The sequence below is a fragment of the Dermacentor silvarum genome, chromosome 1 (genome assembly GCF_013339745.2).
Source record: "Dermacentor silvarum isolate Dsil-2018 chromosome 1, BIME_Dsil_1.4, whole genome shotgun sequence".
NCBI lineage: Eukaryota > Metazoa > Arthropoda > Arachnida > Ixodida > Ixodidae > Dermacentor > Dermacentor silvarum.
This window is the reverse complement of record NC_051154.1, coordinates 406,038,777-406,061,093: the sequence shown is the minus strand read 5'-3', so window position 1 is coordinate 406,061,093 and position 22,317 is coordinate 406,038,777. Positions and strand designations below refer to the sequence as shown.

General features: G+C 44.7%; 1 protein-coding gene across 1 annotated transcript; it reads right to left on the bottom strand.

Annotated features, from left to right (window-relative positions):
* Positions 1-272: 272 nt before the first annotated feature.
* On the bottom strand, positions 273-21,907 carry LOC125943991 (papilin-like). The gene is made up of 6 exons (XM_049663641.1): positions 21,828-21,907; positions 21,398-21,571; positions 14,178-14,279; positions 4,325-4,560; positions 2,289-2,439; positions 273-578 (listed from the first exon to the last, which is right to left on the bottom strand). The coding sequence occupies exons 1-6, from the start codon at positions 21,849-21,851 to the stop codon at positions 273-275; spliced, it is 993 nt and encodes a 330-aa protein (XP_049519598.1). The 5' UTR covers positions 21,852-21,907.
* Between the last annotated feature and the right edge of the window lie 410 nt (positions 21,908-22,317).

Here is a 22,317-nt window from a genome sequence, read left to right as displayed (position 1 = left end):
ACGCACAAATTGGCTTAAACTGTGGAAGACGACGACGGCGCTCGAGCCAATGCTGATGATGATAATTTCGTGGCACACGCACAAATTACTGCAAAAAAAAGAAAAAAACATTGGCGCACCGTACGTCGTTGGTTTTGGATGGCTGGCTCGCTTTCTTCACGCCTTGCCTGGGCACGTAACGATAGCCAGCAATGAATCGCAACCATGGGACTTAATGTATTGCGTATAATACTCCTACATAAAATGAATCAAACGGAAGGCTTCTCGTTGCGTCAATTGTGCGAGCCCTTCCTTGCTCTCGCTGTTAGTCGCCGAAGACTGTGCCTCGATCGCCGGCGCCTGGGAGCCACACGGGGCCGCGGCCTGAAGGGCGTGCGATGCGTGACGCAGGCAGCGCGGCAGCCGGCAAGGCTGTGGAAGCGGTTGGCGCCCACCAGGCAGCGCTGTTGCAGCACGCGGTCCGCCGACACCTGCAGGCACAGGATGCGGCCGCTCCGGGACATGTGGGCGAAGTACGGGAACCGCAGCTGCTGCCCGCTGCAGGTTCGGCTAGATGGACGGCGGCACCGCCACGCTGGCTGTGAGCGTGACGTACAAGAGCGAAGGTTACCAACCAGCGTCATGCCTGCCTTATTATTATTTTCATAGGCAGACACATCTGTGACCTTTGAACAGGCACGATGGTGAATCGAGGGCGCTCGGGCCGATCGAAAAGCCGGCTTTGTAGCCCCGGTCCCTGATTCGAATTTCAGGCATTGATTGCTTATGTTCCATTAGGTTATATAGGTGTTCATTTCCTCTGCACTTCAGCTACTGCAACCACTTAGGGCCTCGAAAAATTTTTCTTTCTTTCCGGGTGGGTATAACTGTGCAGTTGTTTGGAACATGATGGTTTTTCATGGAAAACCTTATCTTGCCATGTAAATTTAATATTTATTGTGTGTATCTCGTATAGGATAGCGTAGTTTGTGTTATCAAGCCACAGAAAAGAAAGTTGAAACTCTTCGATAAAGCTACCACTTGCGTCACAATGGCGCTAAACGAGTTGTGCGCATTTAGGTTTACTACCGCTACATAGGGTTCAGGAGACTCGCATTCGAAGTATTTATATCCTGAACTGTTCATGTGATGATCTCGTGGAAAGTACGAAGTACATCTTATCTTGCATGGGGAGAGCCGACTGGGGCGTCTGGCCAGATCTTCGCCTGCTGGCGTCGAGCATATTTGTTGGTAGCACATGGGAAAATTTCATGAACTTGGACGATTAGAAAGTTTGTCTCAAACTAGCTTGCAGAGAGGAGCGGAGTACCCAGACAAAGACTTACTTTATGAAATGTGTAAAATTGGGCGTGTTGGTTGGTAATCACCATACCATATTGGTAGAGCAGCGCACTGACCAGGACAAAGTGGAGAGACAGTCCCCATTTCGATGGGGGCGAAATGCGTTTACCCGTGCATATAGATTTGGGTGCGCGTTAGAGAACCCCAGGTTGCCCAAATTATTCCGGAGTCCCCCACTAGGGCGTGCCTCATAATCAGATCATGGTTTCGGCACGTAGAACCCCATTTTTAATAATTTTTTTTCTTTCGTGCTTGTGAGACTTTGCTTTGTAAGGAGTTGCAAATAGAGATAACACGGCGGCTATGAAGAAAATATCTAGGACTGTCATGGTCCTCTGACTCCCACTCCTGTTGAAAAATACCTGCGGGTTCAATGCGATCCTGGAAATTTCATATTTTATTCAAGAATAATAATCTACATTTTGTCAAATACATAACTTATGTAATTGAATTCATTTTTGCCGATAACTACAGAATCTAGTCCTCTTGCAAAGAATATAGAAACGAACTAAAAGACAATCTTGAAAGTCAAGCAAGCCCGATGGGGCCAAGGGGCTTTCATCACTTCCCTCAGGCAACCAGAAAGGTTAAAAAATTAATTCTGGGGATTTACGAGCCCAAACTACGATCTGATTAAGAGGCACGCTTAAGAGAGGGACTCCGGACTAATTTTGACCACTGGGGGATCTTTAGCGAAACCAGACTGGTGACAGTTGTTGTTGCGCGTGATGGACAGCTGTCAAAGCACAGAGAAATTTTCACACATTGCCTCAGTACCAAGACCAAGTTACGCCTTTTTAAAGGATGGCTCGCTATTTCCTGAATGAATGCAAATGCAAGAATGGGCATTAGTATAGTAATGTGACAGAGACAATATTCAGAGACTGGCGCATTATCCTCATCAATCCTGAAGTAGACAGAATAACAATGTCACCGTATTTCCCCACCTTCCGTGACTTCCGTCCGGCGCCGCACTGCCTATGGCACTGCGCGAGGCTGCGGAACGCGTGGCCCGGCACCGGGCATTGTCCTCCCGGGAACTGCCACTGGACACAGCGGCGGCCGTCGAAGAACCACCAGGCCGTGGCTACCAGGTTCCTGCACCAGGTGCGTTCACGGTGAATAGAGTATGTGCATGCGTCTGTCTGAACAGTCTGGTGCCCTGCTCAATCTGGGTGCATCTTGATTGATGCATCCAAGCTTCTCTCATGACCCGCCGTGGTTGCTTAGGGGATATGGTGTTGGCTGCTGAGAACGAAGTCGCGGGATCAAATCCTGGCCACGGCGGCCCAATTTCGACGGGGGCGAAATGTGTTTACCCGTGTATTTAGATTTGGGTGCACGTTAAAGAACCCCAGGTGGACCAAATTACTCCGGAGTCCCCCACTAGGGGGTGCCTCATAAACAGGTCGTGGTTTCGGCACGTAAAACACCATACTCATAATTCAATAATTTTTTTCTCTCGTGCCTGTGAGACTTTGCTTGTAAAGAGTTGCAAAGAGAGATAAAATGGCGGCAATGAAGAAAATACCTAACACTGTCATGGTGTCGCGGAAAATCACGAATTCCGCCGTTATCGAACGTATTGTATTAGACATTCTAACAGTCTACCTGCTATCAATAAAACTTCGGTTGGGGCTAGTTGGTGCGTAGTACTTTAAGGTGAAAAGTTCAGCGCCAACAGCCAGGACAAACACAAAGACGTGACGCGACAGCGCCAGTGCTTGTCTCGTCTCTACTTTGTGGTTGTCCTGGGTGTTTGAGCTTCATTTTTGACCTCAAAATACCTGCTAATAGACGTAGAAACGCGTTTTATACATTTTTCTGACTTTTTCTTTCTGTGTATTTTTCTCACCGAATGTACTGATATTCGGTGAGCGCCTCCCTCCGTGATGCTGCTATCTACGACAGCTAGCACTATTATTTAAGAACGAAAGAATGAAAGAAACAAAGGGAGACAGAAAGCGTGAATAGTTTTGAGGAATAAGAATGAATACGCCGATTCGCTTGTACACGCCGACAAAGCGCTTATTAGGAAGAAGTAAATAGCGAACCTCTGGTGAAGACTGCAACAAGCGTATTCGGAAATAGTGTTACGCAACAGCGAGGTAATGAGTTGGTTTCTCACTGATGACGCTCACATTCTCATGGGGTATGAACTTAAATCAGGTCGGACTGCTTAGCATTACGTCCACGTGAAATCCACGCAGACTAGGTGGCTTCCGCCAATTGTGGCCACGCTTCCAAAGCTATTAAACGAAAAAAGCTGAAAGCACAGAATAAGGAGGATAGGTTAAAGAACTTGTAGGAAGTTTAAACGTTAAGACGTTTAAGGCGAAATTATTGTGGTGCTCTCGCTTCTGTCAAACGGCTTCTGTCAAAGTCGAGGTGTTCAATCAAAAAATCCTTGCGTAAGACAGCCAATCATTCATTTTTAGTCGTAGCCTAACTGGTTAGATTATGCCTGTATTGCTGTAGTTTGCTTTATTGATATGAAATTGAAGCAGTGCTCGACACCTGTATTGGCAGCGAGTACTCCTCTTCGCAGGGCAAGCCAAACTAAAAGGACAAGAAACGCTTTAGACATTCAAATAGCATGAACGTATGCCAAGTTCTGTGCCCATCGAAAGGAAACTGGTAGTTATGCTGAGAAGCTGTTGAACTGGAAGGCTGTGTAAGCAGTAGACGGACGCCAATATGTGGTTATGAGGCCCGGCCGCTGTAGCTCAGTGGCGTTTTGCTCCTGAGCTCGAGACCGCGGGTCTCATTCCGGCCGCACTTGGATGGGGCCGCAAAGCAAACGCTGGTGTGCTTGGATTCAGGAGCACGTTAGTGAAATTGAGGTAGTCAGAATTAATCTGGAGCCCCCAACTACGGCGTGCCTCAGATGGCGGTTTTGGCATGTAAAGCCCCCGAATTGTGATAAGTTACGAGCGGGGGAAGCAAAGAGCGCGTGACAGGTGTGGCCGAGTTGCACTCTGACCCTGAGCAGCCGCCGAGTACGGGCTTGTCGAAGCAGCGCTGTGCCGGCATAATGGCGTCCACGCAGCTGCGGCGGCAGCTGCGCAGGCTGGCGAAGCGGTTCGGGCTCCGGTTGCAGAACGAGGAGGCCGCCTGCGTGGCGACGGCGCACGTGCCCGCCTCGGCCCGGTAGAAGAACTCGCGCCGGGATTCCGCGCACAGCGTGAACTGGGGCGCCCCGCACTCGGGCCTCGTGCCCTGCAACGAAGTACAGTGTTCGGGCTCACAGGGAGATGCGGGGAAAGACGTCGCCACCTTTTTCGTTTCAGACATTATGCATCAACATTCATATCTTTCCCGCTAAACGATCCACGCAACGGTTTTTAAACCAAGACAGTAAGAAACTTTGTAACAGTCATTGTGGCTGGGGAAACAGGATATTTGATCGGGATGTGCTTCTACATACTAGCCACGCTCAGTAATCTTCACCGCACTACCCCAGTGGCTCCTTAATGAATGTAGCAGACTGCGTGCCAGAGAAATGCTTTGCTCAATTCATGGCGCAGCGATCGCTGTGGCGGCAACCGGCATCCAACGTTTGACAAACAAATCATTACGCAAACATCTCTACTACGCTTGCTGTCTCCCATTAGGGAACACGGAAAGCAATTTATTTATAATGTCGTGCAACCAAAGAAAGCTAGTAGCGCAGTTTAGCGTGCTGGCCTTTTTTTTTTTCTTCTTTATAGCGACAGCCGTTATGAGAACAGTTAACACGAGGTCGGCAACACGGCATTGGCGATAAATGGCACGCAAGGAGGCGCCAGCTATGGCACTCGTTACGGTGCACGAGGCAGTCGTGAACCAACACAGAGGTGAAAAAGCCAAGAGAAATGGGCTTGCGCCGCGTTTGGCTGCGAACTATTGAATAGGTGAAATGTTTCGTTTCACCAGTCGTCATCCTTTATTCATTTACCTATTAAACATCGTGGAGAAGCCAAGGACGCTGTGCATAACGAAGAGAGACAAATGTCATCATCATCAGTCTTTATTTATGTCCACTGCAGGACGAAGGCCTCTCCCTGTGATCTCCAATTACCCCTGTCTTGCGCTAGCTGATTCCAACTTGTGCCTGCAAATTTCCTAACTTCATCACCCCACCTCGTTTTCTGCCATCCTCGGCTGCGCTTCCCTTCTCTTGGTATCCATTCTATAACTGTAATGGTAACTGTAATGGGGATAAATAAGTAAATAAATAAATAAATAAATAAATAAATAAATAAATAAATAAATGACAGTCACTTAAATATTGTTACCTCATTTGAATGCGAAAGCATTATGACTTCTTTAAGTTATTACCATTTAAAACTTCTCAAGTACTACGTCGTGTTTGCGTTCCGTTCTTCGCTTTCCTTCCTCTGCGTTCATTAATCACCACACCGCAATCATTCAGATGTCATCGCCAAGTAGCTACGAGTTCATATTGGGATTGCTTCATTATATCGCCATGACACACACGCAAATGATGTAAGCAAACATCAGTTATATCTCACCGTAAGCACTCATTAATTTCCTCGACATCCAACGGTACGTCCAGCATGCACCCAAACTTAATCCACCTTAATCAACTTCATTTCGCCTTCACTCACTTTACTTCACCTTCATTCACTTAACTTCACCATAATTAACTTTACCTTAAGTCGCCTTACTCTAACGTAGCAGCCAGATGGCTGCGACGTGACGTGTGCGATGATGCATGCACTAGCCACACCTTAAGTCAGCCAGAACCATGGAGCCCCCGTGACGTCGGGGAAACGTTCTCGTCTCGCACCCCGCAGGCCCAGGTTCGATTCCCACACAGACCCTGCTCAATGCCATTAATTTACTTTGTTTACGGGAACCTCCCTGCGAAATTTGATGTCATTCGGAGAATTTTTTGACGTGTGTTTACTCTTCGCGCCGTCGGCTATTTTTGGTACCATCACTTTATCAAGCTGGATTTTTTGCCTCATGGGACATGTAATGCTTTCGCATTCATAACGAAATAATCAAATCGAATCAGGCGGCTGGAAAGCCGGTAGAAACATCGGGTCCGCAAAAGTGGACGATAGACAGCACACGTCAAAAAATGGCCGCATATCTGCTTGCTTCGCTGCAAATGACGTCGAAAGACGATAGTCTTCTGCCGCCCCTGATACGTAACACCCTCTCTTCTCCCACCCCTCACGCTCTTCCCCTCCCCTCTCACTCCTCCCATGATGGATGCAATGGATGTTTTGCTGAATTCAATTCAAATTTCCCGCGTTCACCCTGCTCTCACGCCATCTGTTGGGACCTTTTATTACTGTTGGCTTAAAGCAGGCTACAGAGCCGCGGCTTCAGTCGGCTTGTTTTTAACGCGTAGCGTCTCTTTCTCTCTATCTGTGTTTCTCTTTGTTTCTCTCACTCTTTCTTTAAATGTCTCTCTCTCTCTCACTGTCATTTTCTGTTTCTCTCGCCCATAGCAAGTTCTGTTACAATCGTTGGTACAACGCAATCATATGGTTCCCATAAATGCATGTTCTTGAAACGTGGGTGTATAGCCTTGTGGTATGACCGTGGGGACCATGGGTACCCGGGCTTGAATCCGGCCTCGCCAAGAGAGTTTATTTTATTTATTTATTTATTTAATTATTTATTTATTTATTTAGTACTCTCGCTCTTTGTCTGCCTCTCTTTCTTTCTCTGGCTTCATCTCCTCTCATCATGCTTGGTTTTGGCCGGGCGGTTGAATCAAATGACAAACAGACGTAAGTTTTTCGCGTTTAGGTAGCCCAAGAAAGACTATCGTCTTTAAAGGTTAGTGATGTTTCACTTCGTGAAACGTCACTCGGTGCGCTATCGGCCCTCGGTGCGCCTATACGCCTAGATTGTAGGCATTGCAGATCGCTTTCAAGATAGGGCTCGCGTGGCCGCGCGATTACGCTGTGGCAGCCGATACGCGGTGGCAGCCGGAGCAAACTCCCCCCACCGCACCCCTCCCCCCCCGCTAACACGGCGCGCCGCAGCGCGGGGACTATCATCATCATCATCAGCCTATATTTTATGTCCACTGCAGGACGAAGGCCTCTCCCTGCGATCTCCAATTACCCCTGTCTTGCGCTAGCGTATTCCAACTTGCGCCTGCAAATTTCCTAACTTCATCATCCCATCTGGTTTTCTGCCGACCTCGACTGCCCTTCCCTTCTCTTGGTATCCATTCTGTAACCCTAATGGTCCACCGGTTATCCATCCTACGCGTTACATGGCCTGCCCAGCTCCATTTCGTCCGCTTAATGTCAACTAGAAGAGAAAAAAAAGGGGATAGCCGATATTCTAGCGGGGAATATATCACGAGACAAACCCGGTACGTCCATTCCGCAGTCAGCACCCGTAGCAACTGCCCAAAGTAAGCTGGCCTCCGCCTACCTTCCTCCGCCGCGACGCTTCGCCTCTTCTCCTTCCCCGCTTCACTCAACGCCACCTAGACTTTCCTGTAGGTGGCGTTGCTTTGCCGCTCCCTCGGAGCACTCCGTCGTACTTTCCCCGGCGATTTTCTCCACCTCCAGGCGCATTCCAAGGTAGATATACCTGGTAGCGAAGCTTCCATAGAAGCCCATACGTTCAAACCATGGTTGCTTACCGGCGGTTCATGGGGCTTAGCGCCATCTGTGTGAGGAGGGAACACTTCCGGCGGAAGAAAAAATAATTTGACGTCATATCCGTCAAAAGCAGAAGTGACGTCATTTTGTTCTCATAGGCGCGAAATTTGATTTCGGAGGCCTGCCATTAGAGCTGTATATTCAAATTCCCCGCCATTCGACTTCATGGGCGTTCCGAGTTTTCAGCGCGAAAAGCGATGCCGGAAAAGATCAGCCGTACGGGTGTCGAAATCGCATCGCTGCACAGAACATACTTTCTTTGGAGGCCGACGAACACTTTGGGCGTAGATTGCGTAGAGTGCTCGTCCTTTCGTCGGACGCCAAGCCCGTCGGCCAGCGCTGTTGCACGAAAACAACTAAAGTAAACAAGTATCTGACGGTCGCAACTCACTACTTTTGACTGCACAGGTTAAGAAACAATAAAACTACCCGCGTCACCTAATTCAGACAAGCGTCGACATGCAACACAACACATGTGACGGGGGCGTATCGTAACAGGTGAACTTTACTAGCGCGCCTTTCCACGCACTCCAAGAGTTGCATGGCATTGCAAGTGATAGCGGCGTCAACGCCCGCCGCTATCGATGGGCGCTCTCACACTGGGCCCTGAAAAAGGTATATATGGATAATGATCTAGTAAAATACAGTTGTATCTTTTCTCGCCATGCATATATAAAATGAATTAGGAATTTTATTTTCGTTGAATGAATCTAACTGCGTCTCGCTTTAATTTAAAGACGTTTTTTTTTCTTTCCTAGTGTTTATTCCCTCCAAACATAGTCGCGCTTCAATCGCTGCTCCCATAACCACCCTTGCTGATGTCGGTGACAATTGGTTCTGAACCGCTTTTCGCCCGAAGCTTCGCGACCTATGGGGATCGACCTTGCGCATTCCGCCTCCAGCGTTCGCTTCCTTCGCAACTTCAAACTACCTATCGCCGATTTCAGCGGCGACGGGCCACTTACGCTTGCGCGTAAAATACCCACGGGAAAACAAGCACCGTACTTTTGCTGCGCTGTGTACTACATACAACACAAATGATCTGATCAGTAGCTAGCGCAGCACTTCAATTGTTTTGCGCAACTGTTAGTGCGCGCAGCAGCGCGAACGTTACTCCGCTTGTTATCACTCAAGCTGTACATGCTCCGCATGTCGGTAGCACTTGTGCGTCTTGGTTATATTTCGGACTGAGACCTGCGCGCATATCGGTGCCATTGTCATGCGCGTAGTTCAAGTGTCACATGATACCTTTCACATGCATCCCATTTGAGTCCGACTGCTCTACTCGGTGCCATACTGAAGGCGCTCTTACGTTGACGACGCTGTTACAGGAACCATCTTTATATTAGAAATAGTCGCATTTATAAAACTAGCACTCTTCGAGAAGTGGACTACGCTAGTTTGACCATGTGTTCAAAATTGCAATAACGTATTACCAAACGCGAAATCTTCCTTCGTCAACGTGACATTTCCCTTCATAATCGACTGTACACATGCGAGGAGGTGCCTGACACCATGTGCGGCCACCCACTACAACGCCCCGTGGGCTATCTTGTTCTCGGAGGCATGGAATCTAAGGTGGACGTGCACAATAACGTCACCGCAATACTCATATACGGCCCTGCATGTGACACAAATCTTAATGAATGGCACCGTTTTCCCTAGGTTTCATTTTATAAAGACAACTGCCGAATCGGTGTCGAAGTAATCACTTTTGACCTGCTTTGTTTCTGAGTTGATAAAATGATTAATCATGCAGCAATGAAACAAAATCAGGCAAGTTTGCACTCAGTCGCGCAAAGCTTAGGCACAGCAAAGCTTACTGGCTGCTACTGCTAGGTATGAACTTGGTTGCTGCTAGGTCTTAACTTGGCTTAACTTAACTACGCATGTAGAGAAGGTATTCTCGAGCGATCATTTTCCGAGGTACCTTCCCTTTCGCGACATTTCGCGTGACTAGCGCTGGACGCGTCGGCGCCTACGAGTGACTGCGTTCCTGGCATGCCACAAACGCAGGCAGGCTAACCAAGGTTGGCACAGTGCCAAGAACGCTACTGCTTGCCGACGCCGAACGCGTTGGAGGCTAGCCGCTCTATATCAATCAGCCAGCTTCGCTGTATCTTGAGCTTTGCACGGCCTAATGCAAGCTTTCGCCTTTTTTTTTCTCCTGGCTCAGCGCGCCGCGGAGAGAAGAAAGGCAGGGGTCGTGAATGCAGGGAGCTGGCGAGGAGGAGACCGCGTGCGCACGCACGCGGTCTCCTTCTTTTTTTGGGGGGTTGCCATGGCTACCCCGGCTACGCACCACAAATTACGGCTGGCTTAAACAGCTTCGCTGTTAATGTACTCTACGAAGCTCTATAAACAACAAGCATAGTTGCTCGTCTGTATCCCGGTAACACTTGCTACAGCTCATGCTACAATGTGCTTGACAAATGAATTCTTATAAATAGATTTCTTAAACAGCAAGGGTATTAACGCTGACACAATGACAAGGAAAGTGTGGTTCGTTACAGCGATAGGTTCAAAAGGCCAGTAAGGAAAAACAGGACGTCCTGTCAAATGCTAATAAGTTCAAGGAGTCAGAGTGGATGAGGATTATTCATCCGAGACTCGAGAAATACGGAAGCATCTGTGGGAATACGCAAAAGGTAAAAAAGCGGACAGCAATAACAAGGTAAAGCTAAACTTCGACAAACTGTTTATTATACTCCTACATTTTACTGCAACAGCAACGAGGTCATGGCATACTTGTTTCATTTCCTTTCTATTGCACCATTTTTTCCTGAATGGAACAACTTTTTTTCTTTGTCCCACGTGAAAGTCTTTCGGTTAATATCTAGTTGGTGAATTCGCTGGTCTTAGAGTCTATTAAGGCTGAAATCGTTTTTGACACAGAATCATGGCTGAACCCGTCTATCGCGGATAGTGAAGTATTCCCTAAAGAATTCATTGCTTATCGGAAGGACAGGCCCCGCCTCGGTGGAGGGGTGTTTTTGTTAATTCACCATTCTCTTAAGTAATTTACGCTAGATCTTGATACCGACGGTGTTAAATCAATTTGGTGCTCAGTCACCCTACCTGATAACTCCTCGTACGCTGTTGGATCATTCTACAGACCACCGAGTTCAGATTTAAAACCGTTACAATCTTTGTATGATATTGTTTCGGAGCCATCACGGCAGCCTATTTTGTTTGCGGGTGATTTTAACTTACCTGACTTGGAATGACTAGAAGGTGATTGTGTACGCAAAGCTGACAGCCGTATTAACTTAGAAATGAAAAACATTGTAAACACCTTGGGACTATTACAGTATGTCAATGCTCCAACTCGGAATAGTAACATTCTGGACCTTTTGTTCCGCAGCTCACCTACCTTTATTAGTTCGGTTCATGTAATACACCAGGAATATGCGATCATCACGCTGTCATTGCAGACATTAAAACAGATAATAACCAATCAACGTCACCCACATCAAGGAAAGTTTTTTTCTTCGAAAAAGTGATTCTAGTATCTCCCAGGAGCTCCTCGATCACTTGCCGGTTTTCAATGTCTTGCTGAGGATTACGACATCCATGATTTATGGCGGGTATTTAAAGATAAACTGCTTGAGCTTACGGACAAGTATGTTCCAAGCATAGATTCCACCAGACTCAAAAAACGTAAGAAACCCTGGGTGAATTCGCGTATTCTCAGAATAATTAAAAAAAGAAAGAGAGCATTTAAGAGATACCAAAAAAAAAACTAAAATTATGAATCACATAAATAAGTTATTTGAAGTAACACAGGGGTATAAGTTTGCTATAAAAATACGAAGGAAGAGTACTTTAACACACTCAACTACATAATGAAAACTAATCCTAAACATTTTTGGAGGTTCTTAAAAGGATGCGGATCAGATTTTGTAGGAATCAATGAAATTGTTTGTAATCAACAAATAATTACAGACGATACCGAGAAGGCAACGTGTTTGAATACATATTTTCAATATGTCGTCCTACCTAAATGCAACCATAGCCCTACACCGCATGCAAGCACACTTCCTTTAATAGAACAAGTTGAATTAAGCGTTAAAGGCATCGAGGCACTCCTAAAGGTCATAGATGAAACCAAGCAAACGGTCCGGATGGTATATCTCCACGCATACTAAAGCGGTGTGCTACACCTAACTCGATGTACCTTTATCTAATCTATGTGAAATCGCTATCCACAGGGCTCTTACCTGATTATTGGAAAACCGCTCAAGTTGTACGTATTCATAAAAGGGGTTCGAAAATAGATGTGGCGAATTACAGCCTGTCTCACTAACACCCATCTCGTGCAAAATCATTGAACATATTTTATATACCGAGATAATGCATCATATAACAAATAATATACAAATCAAAGAACAACACGGGTTTCGGAAAGGTCTATCTTGCACAACTCAATTGAGTTTTACCATGAATTGGCATTCTATGTTGACGAAGGAGGGCAAACAGATTGGGTCGTTTTAGACTTTCGCCAGACATTCGACACAGTGTCACATCCGCTTCTTCTTACTAAACTTAAAATGTTAAATGTTAACTCAAGTGTGCTCGCATGGATTGAAAATTATCTGTCTCAGCGTCGACAATGTGTTGTATTGAACGGCAAAAGCTCGGCATACGCTGATGTGACGTCAGGAGTCTCAAAGGGCTCAGTCTTAGGGCCACTTTGTTTTTACTTTATATAAACGATATTTCTGTTGGTATCTCTTCATGTATACGGTTGTTTTCCGACGATTGTGTTGTTTATAGGAAAATTAAGAGTGAACAAGATGCTGCCATGTTACAATTAGACTTAGAATGTAATAATACTTGGTATTCCACGTGGAAGATGAATTTGAATTCAAAAAAGTCTGTTCATGTATGTTTTACAAGAAAGAAGAAACGGATTGTAAGTCTTTACCAGATAAATGATAACCTGGCAAAAAATGAACCTATATACAAGTATCTAGGCGTGACGTTATCATCTGACTGCTCAAGCTCTGCTCATGTGGAAGACGTCAGTGTAAAAGCTGGTAGGGCACTCCATTTTATTCAGAGGAACTTGAAATGTTCACAGCCGAACCAAAAGAAAACTGCTTACTTAACATGTGTGAGACCGATTTTAGAATACGCCTGCGCCGCCTGGGACACCGCGCAAAAAAAAAAACAAAAAAAACTTGCTTGATAAACTGGAAAGAATTAAAAACCGAGCTGCCAGGTTCGTCCTGGGGCGGTATGGGCGGAGAGAAAGTTGTACAGAAATGAAACACGAATTGAATTGGGAACTGCTTTCCTCTCGGCGGAAAAAGTTGAGACTGAAGTTTTAATACCTTATATTGAATAATAAGACCGCAATTAGTAGTGAAAGCTACTTGAAACAACCACATTATGTTTCTAGGCGTAATGACCACTCTCTTAAAATCCGCGAGTACCGTGCCAGGACGAACTTGCCTGCGGATTCCTTTTTTTGTCAAACTATTATGCAGTGGAATCAGCTGTGTGAAGAGCAAGTGTGCTGTACCAGTGAAGACTTGTTTTTTTTTCCCCTAGTGTAACCCATTTGCTAAATGCCTTCGGGCAATGCGGGGTAAATCTTGAATAAAGGATAAAGATGGAATATTTAATTAGAAACGCCATGTAGCACCGCTGACAGCACTCATTCCTTACAGTGAAGTTCCTCCCCGTTTTGTGTATGCGGTTTGTGTGTATGTTTTTTTTCTTTAATATGTGGCATATTTTTTACATGTGCTAGTATATTTCTTTTACTCTTTGCTGATTCTTATTTTTTACACTGTTTACAGGTTTCTTTTTTTACGTGCATGTATATCATTTCACTCTGGTAATGCTTACTTTTCTTTACTTCTTTTATTATTTTTACGTGAACATGTATTGTTTCCTCTCCCTGTTTGCTGCGAAACTGCTTTAAAATATCAGGGACAGCAATCCCATCAAGCTGCTATTTTAGGAGCTTTTAATTCCCGTACTTGCGTCTTTTTCACTAGCTGTTTCATTTTATTAGTTTTTTGTGTAACCACTATCATTGTATGAATATTGGATCACTGTATTCTAACATATCATTCTGTGAATGCTCAATAAACTGAACTGAATAATTATGTGAAGCGGCCCACTAAAAGGCATAATAGTAGGCAACGACACAATGGAGGTGCGTTCACGTGTGAAGGAACTCACCCGTCGTCGCGCTGTCTTCGTTGGTGATCGCGGCGCATGCGCCTTTCTCGCCGACTCCGAGCTGCCTAGCGGTTGGGTGGACTGTCCGTCTGCGCCGAGATTCTAAAGAAAGCAGCAATATTTAGGTGATTCTCGTTTACAGGTCACGTTACAGTTTACAGAACTCACCTAAAGACAGGAATATATTGTTCTCCCATTTTAAGGAATGACATTAAAGATGCATATTTCGCAATGTGCCGTTCTGTACTGCCAGCGAAAGCTATAAACTGCGATGCGCGCCGCGGTGGGTGAGGGGCGGGGTTCCGCTGCTATGCACGGGTACGCCGGTTCGATCGCCCTGTTCCGATGGGGGCGGAACGCAAATAAGTAGCAAAAAATGCTCGTGCATTTAGAACTCCAGGTAGACAGCAGTAACCTGGAGCATATCTCACTGCGGCATCTCTGAAAGACCTTCTTTATGGCAATAAGCCTCAAAATTTGAATTTATCAACTGCTGATATGCCGTGCGCTATTGACCTCCCACCTTGACGGCTGCAATTTGGTTTCGCTTGCGGCAAGTAGGGGAACATTAAATGAGTGATTCATCTGCAGCCGAAAACTCTTCGATCTATCACTAAAATTGGTTGTCTGCTACCGAGAATCACTTTCATACTTACATAATCATCAGTATAAAAAACATATAGGAACTGTGGTCCTACGTTATTCTTATCTTTCCTAAGTATCGACATGGGGCTTCTACTGGTCTTCGTACAGGTCACAAACCGCAATCCTTACCGTGCATTGTTTCATTAGTTACCAATAACGACATAAATTGTCCAACTGAAAATAATTATAGCCTTCGAGGACAGCACGACACTCATTATACGTCGAATGCGCTACAAAGGAGGAGAGAGGGTGCCGCGCGGTCGCAGCGGGAGCTCAGGGAGACGCCTAGCAAGACCGTCCGAACAAGGGAATACCGAGGAGGTTATATACTAAAACTTCTGGAGTGGCTCAGCGAAAGTGAAGCTGGTCGCCGCCATCTTGCTTGCGGCAAAAAGCCCGCGCCGCCGTGGTTGACGCGCTGCTGTTGTAATGGCATTTGATGATTGTGGCATGTTTTCTAGAGCACTGAAACACCTCACTAGGCCATCGTGAAATCGTGCGTTGCTTGAGGCTGTAGAAATTGGCTTAAGAAGACGCCGGGAATAAGATTTCACCTGTAAGTACACCTTTGTCTTAGCTTACGGCCGCCTGTATGGTGTGCGTTTTCTTCAGTTGGGAACCATTCGGAAGGTGCACGCACATGATGTACTACATTACACGTGTCTCAATGTTAAATTTACGCCTGAAATCAGAATCAGAAACAGTTTTTATTTTCCTCAAGGAAAAATGGACCCCAGAGAAAAAGCTTCTCATTGAGCAGCTTGACGAGGCCCCTACAGGCAGCGGCAACAGTGGCAAAACAGCAGTGTTTGTCGTACACCCGTGCGAGGAAAAGCAATACGAGAAAAAAGCAACACGATAAAAAAGTGGAAAAAATAAGAAAGAAACCGTTCGCACCAAGCTGCGAATAACAAAAAAAAAACATATGGTATATATGTGTATGTAGTTACACATTTGTAAAAAAAGTTTACATATACATACAATAATACACACACTGGCATGGCATAATACACTGGCATGTTATATTCACACGTACACGCGCAAACAGCCGTAGAAGTCGCGCGCATACGCCCATATATATATATATATATATATATATATATATATACCTACATACACAGATATACACATGGACATGGCATATATACACACCACTTAAGTGCACACATGTATGCCTTCAAGTTCGATATTTTATGAAGAATGAACTGCTACAAAAACCGAGAGCGAGAGAGAAAAAAACAGGACATCAGACAATGCCAAAGTGGAAAAGTGAAATTAGACATTGCCTACAAAATCATTCTAAATAAATCCACACGAAACAACACACAACGCCGAATGTAATCTACATGATATGAATCTGCTATCAATTCAGCAATTCTGTTTAAAAAGTGTACCATTAAAGCACGTTTATTTACTGCGGGGCCATCAATTAAGGGTGTAAGGGATTACATACTTGAACATTTGTTGACCGTAATTGGTTCGAGTTTTGGGAAGACACCACTTTCCTAATTGTCGAGTGTTGGCTGCCGGCATATACGCGTTCTTTGAGCGCTGACATTGCGACAAAGTTAGCACGAAGTGTGGCTTTGGTAGTAAATAAAGAAACAATAATGCGCGGTAGCATCATATTCACTAGCAGAGTTTTTAACCGAATAAAAAGCGGTTTGGAGTTTGCGCAGTACTCTTCGTCTGCAACGATACGAATCGCTTTCTTTTGCAGGTTAACAATTCTATTCATGTTAGTCGGTGATGCCGTGTCCGAAACAAGATGACAATATGCAATGTGTGATTGAAATGATGAAACATTTATGTTTTTTTTAATGTGTACTGGAAGAATTCCGCGACACCGGGAAAGTGCTCCAACAACTTTTGATAAACTTCGGGCTACGTAGTTAATGTGCTCAGTCCGTCGAAGGTGCTCATCAAATATAACACCCAGTGTTTTATGGTGGCTGACGAACTCAATAATATTATTGCCTAGGTTAATTGTTAAGTTAGTCGCTATGTGACGATTTATAGCGCGGAAAATAACAGCTTTTGACTTAGTTGTATTTATTTTGAGATTGTTTAGTTTGGACCAATTTAAAAGGCTGTTAGGGTATTGTTTGCTTTTGAAATTATTTCTGTGTCAGAAAGACCAGAGATAAGTAGGGAAGCGTCGTCAGCATAAATTACAATATCAGCTTCTGTCGAAACTGTTACCACACCGTTTATGTAGACATTGAAAAGAAAAGGTCCCAATATGCTGCCCTGAGGAATGCCGCATTTCAGATAACCTTTGGATGAACAAAAACCGTCTATGTTCACTATTTGTTCACGGTCTTTAAGATATGAACTAAAAATTTCAAGTGTCCTTTCCCTGACTCCGTAATTGCTTAACTTATCTAAGAGAATATTATGGCCTGGACAATCGAAAGCCTTACTAAAGTCCAGAAATATTTCTAGTGTACTTAATGTACTCCTGTACGCACAACTGGAAAGCGCAGTTTGGTCTGTACAGTATGGCGACATTGTATATTCAATGCATTGCTTATGGTTATTGTTATGTATGTTTTAATTATCAGCATGTATGCAATTAGAGTAAGATTATAAAAAAATATTGTTGAAATGGGCCGTACGCAGATTTTAGCCCATGACACAAGTTAGAATGTTTTCTGGTTAGTGTAGGGAATTGATTTGAAAAACTGACAGTGGCTAATTCATTTGTTTCTGTTCGAGCTTCGTTCTGGTGACAGATAACTCTGCATGAGGAAGGGTTTAAAATTTATTAACTTTCACTACCTAATGATAAAAAAATCGGTAGAAACAAATACAATATACATGGAACCAAAGTGCTCCCAAAGGGCACAAAGCTTTTTCATACGCGCTGAAATGCAAATGGTTCAAACATGGGAGCTACAGCAAGTAAAATTATTAGAATAGTGAAGCGGGCTCCACCTAACAAACTTCATATTGCATCTGAGAAGGGGGTCCTTATTGATAAATATGGCTACGCATGCACGAAGGGAGTCGTGCGTTGCATCGAAGAAGCGCTAAAGTATATATATTTCCAACTTACAAGAATCTGCACATGAACCAGCCACGGTCATGCAGAATACGGGATGTCAAGCGAAGTGAACTCTAAAAACTAAAGAGCACTGGAAAAAAAGTGTGCCTGGCAGGTGTTATTTACCACACGTGTACACGCATGTAAAAATCACTCCATTTTACTAGAAACCGCATCGGCCGCCAGCATGTTCAATTCGTGAAAAATTGAATGCTTGTGGTTTGCGCGCCAAAACCACGGTCTGAAATACGAGGCACGCCGAAGTGCGAGACAGGATTAATTTCAACCACCCGGGGTTCAATAAAATGCACATAAACTTAAGTTCACGAGCATTTTTTTTCTTTCATATCGCCCGTATGCAAATGCGTGGCCTGCATCGAACCCTCGAGCTCAGCCGCGCAACGCCACAACCGCTGTGCTACCGCGATGGTTCGAGGGAAATATGAATTTCTGAATACCAGCCGCGGTTCGCTACTATCACCATTTATTTCACCCTGTATTTTCCTTTGCACTAATTTTAACTACCCGTGCTGTGCCTGCGTTAACCCTTTGTAGTTGCAAGTTAGGTATATAGTTACTATCCCCCAATGCAATACAGCGTAACTTCGCCAGCTTCAAAATACCGAAGCATTGGACGTTCAAAATTTATTTATTTTCTTATTTTTTATTTATCACATACTGCGGACCGAATACGGTCAAAGCAGGAGAGGCAAAATACAAAACGACAAAAATATTCGACCTTGAAAAAGAGACACCAAAAATGGACGACGCATATAATAGAAAACTGAACGAGATATTGCACGGATAAACACGTCATAAAAAGAAAAGAAGCAACGTTAACAATATAGCACATCACAGATAATGCATTCTGACGGTCCAAATCATTCATCAGGAGCAAGAAGGAGGGAATCATGCGGCAATCCATTCCAGTCTGCTATTGTTTTGGGGGAAAATGAATACTTGTAAACATCCGTGCCAGCAAAAATAGGTTCAATATAGTGTTGATGCCTATGACGCGATTTTTGAAATGATTGTGTAGTATTCATTTACTCTTGGGGATCAATGCCTAGTTCCGAGAAATATAATGGGCTTAGCAACGTAATTCTAGCAATTCTTCTGCGGTCTTTTAATCCTTCCAGCTTCGCTTCTTGCAACATAGTAGACGGGGAGTCCCGGCGTTTATAGCGGTTATATATAAAACGAGCCGCTAATCTTTGAATTTTTTCTCTCTTTTCTATATCTACTGTTGTGTGAGGATCCCATACAATACTTGCATACTCAAGAGAAGGTCTTACTATGGCTTTGTACGCCAGGTTTCCTAGTTCGTTTGATGATCTTCTTAATTTGTGTTTTGAAAGCCTAATTTTTACCGAGCTGAAGAGCATATGTTATCAATGTGCGTGGTCCATTTAATCCTGGATGTAATGGTAATTCCTAAATATTTATATTCTTCTACTTGTTTGATCATGTTACCGTTTATGTTATACGAAAACACCAGTTTGTTTCTTTTATTAGTAAGGCACATCTCTACTGTTTTTTTTCAAGATTAATAATCATATCCCATTCAGCACACCATTCTGCCAGTAGTTTTAGATTCACATTCAATTCATGTTGGTCAGAAACAGAATTCATAGTTTTAAAAATGACACAGTCATCGGCAAACAATTTAACGGAGACAGTTGATTTGACAGAGTGTGCCATATCGTTGATATAGAGGTTAAACAAGACCGGTCCTATCCCAGATCCTTGGGGTACTCCCGAGTAAACATCTAAATTTCCGGAGCATGATTCGTCTTCATCTACATATTGTTTTCTGCTAGTCAAATAAGATATAACCCAGTTGATTATTTCGGGAGGTATACCAATTGTTTTCATCTTTAGGATTAGTTTATTGTGAGACACCCTGTCGAAGGCTTTGGAGAAGCCCAAAAATATTATGTCCACCTGACCATTCATATCTAAAACTTTAGCAAATTCATTAATGGCTGCTACTAACTGCGTGTTACTAGAAAAGCTCCGTCGGAATCCATGCTGTGCATTGTGTATGATATTGTGTTTATTCAAGAAATTATTTAAATATTTCACCAAAATATGCTTCAACACCTTTCAAGAAATACATGTAAGTGAAATTGGTCAATAATTACTAATTTCTATCGGGCTACCCTTCTTAAGAACAGGAACAACACGAGCCAGGAGCCAATCTGTCGGTACTTTACGAGTTTCTAAGGACGTATTAAATATTATGAGGAGAAATCTACCTATCTGCTGTGCATATCTTTTAAGAAAAGTAGCCGGAATTTTATCTGGACCTGTTGACTTCTTTGCGTCTAACCGTAAGAGTAGTTCAACTACACCCTCCAAGGATATGGATAGACCGCCTGATTAATCTGTTGCGGGAGTGCTATCACAATCGTTGTCCGGCTTTGAAAACACTTTGAAAGTGACAATTAGACATTTGCGCTATTTGCCTGCTGTCTGTAACGAAAGTGTTGCCCAACGCCACCTGCTCGAGTCGTCGCTGGCCCTTGTTCCCCAAGAACTGCCAGAATTTTCGTGGGCTTTCTTATGCAAAACGCCCAAGTGTTTCAGTAAAATAACGTTCTCGGGACTCTCTCATTTTGTACTCAAGGGTAGTTTTTAGTTCTTTAAGCACCTTATCGTCAGCGCACATTAATTTCCTGCGACGCTTTAACCTATGCAAGCATATTATTCAATATTATTCAAGCAAGTATTATTGAAAAAAAGAAAATAATGATAGTGCTCTGATAATGCAGCAGAAGCCTTGTTGAAGCATACGTACGTTCCTCGTACCTCTGAATAGCTTGGGTGATTTCGCGAGTTGTTTTGTAGATGTCTCTTGCAAGAATCGCTGTATCCACAAAAAAAGTTATTGCACCTTACAAACTCGCCCAGCTATGTTTACCATTGCGCCTCGCCAGTGGCGGTTTCATACGAACCGCTGTGGTTCTCACGAACTGTATTTCGAACACGGGCTCAGATTTAACTATTTCTTCTGAATACGTTGACGATTAACCATACTCACTCGTGTGCTTATTTACCGTTTTCTCGGGGACTGCATTTCACCCGCTAACTTAATGTTATCGCTCAGCGCAAGACGCGCTTGCCTGATTTGGAAATGACTCGAATGTCATCGTCGATTCTGTGTTGTGCACGTTCTCACCGAACCTTGTATAATCAGATTGTATGCACGACATAAATTGTGCAGTTTCTGGAAGGCACCCGGGCGACAGCAATTAAACTGGAACTTTCGACGAGTCATGTATAAAAGCCGACGCGCTTGACCGGCAGATCAGATCATATCGCTGACACAGTCCGCCGCTATCGTTGTGGTTTGAATGTCACTTGCTCTTAGAGGCGAAAGTTCGCCCAGTAAAGAGTTAGTCTCGTCATTAGAACGCATTACTTTGTTACTGTGTTCTTGGCCGTCACTACGACGTGACAATACAAACGGTTGCCATGCGGCACGCCGTCTCAATTAGGCGTTACATGCATGAGCGTGCATGGTTACCTTGCGCGGTGAGGCGTTGTCCTTGTGTGTGACGGAGGTGTCTTCCCCTGAGCTCGTCTCCGCCGCGGCGTCATCGGCGACCGTGGTCTTGTGCAGTGCTGTCGCCGAGATCTTGCTCACGCTCCCATGTGGTGCCATGGTCGTGGAGAGGACACCTTGCGCGCTGCCATTCGGCTGGTTGAAGTAGAAAACACGGATTTCCGCGGTAAAGTCAAATATGTTTTCTGTGTTCCCCACTCGTCATTGGCATGGGAAGATTGCGCGGGCGATGAAATCGCCAGCGCCATCTTCCAATTCCGCGCGAAATGCAAAGTATTCATCCGATAGCCAAAGTATTCATCGGACGCATAAATTCTGCAAAAATTCGCCTACTAATTAGGTAAACAAGCATGGTGTCACGCATGCACTGGCGAACATGAACAGATCTCACTTGATGACCGCGAACACTCGCCATCCCAAAGCTGGCATGATGAAGAGCAGCGGTGAGCGATTTGCCCTGTGCTGCCTCTCGCTTCCACGCCAACTAGGCGCACGAGAGCACAACGCACACGAATCCAACAGCTCTCCGCGCGCCTGCCCATAGGAGTAACATACAAAGTTAAGAGAGGACACTTCCATAGGCCCCTGCGGCCGGTTTTAGAGTCACTGGAAAAACAGAGTACCGCAAAGGTACGCGGCATGCCGGCAACATTGGGTGGCGGCGGCCATGTTCCTTCCAGACCGCCGACGTGCTGTAGCGGTGCCAGCATGCATTGAGTAGCGTTGACTTATCTGACGGATTTCCCCCCTAGATTTCGAGTCCCGTTTCGCGAAACTGGATTATTTTTGTGTTTTTCTTCAAGTGGATGCCACAAGTGACATCAGGATATCGACGGAAATGAACGTACTGCGCGGTAAGCGACGGAATGTATAAAATGTGC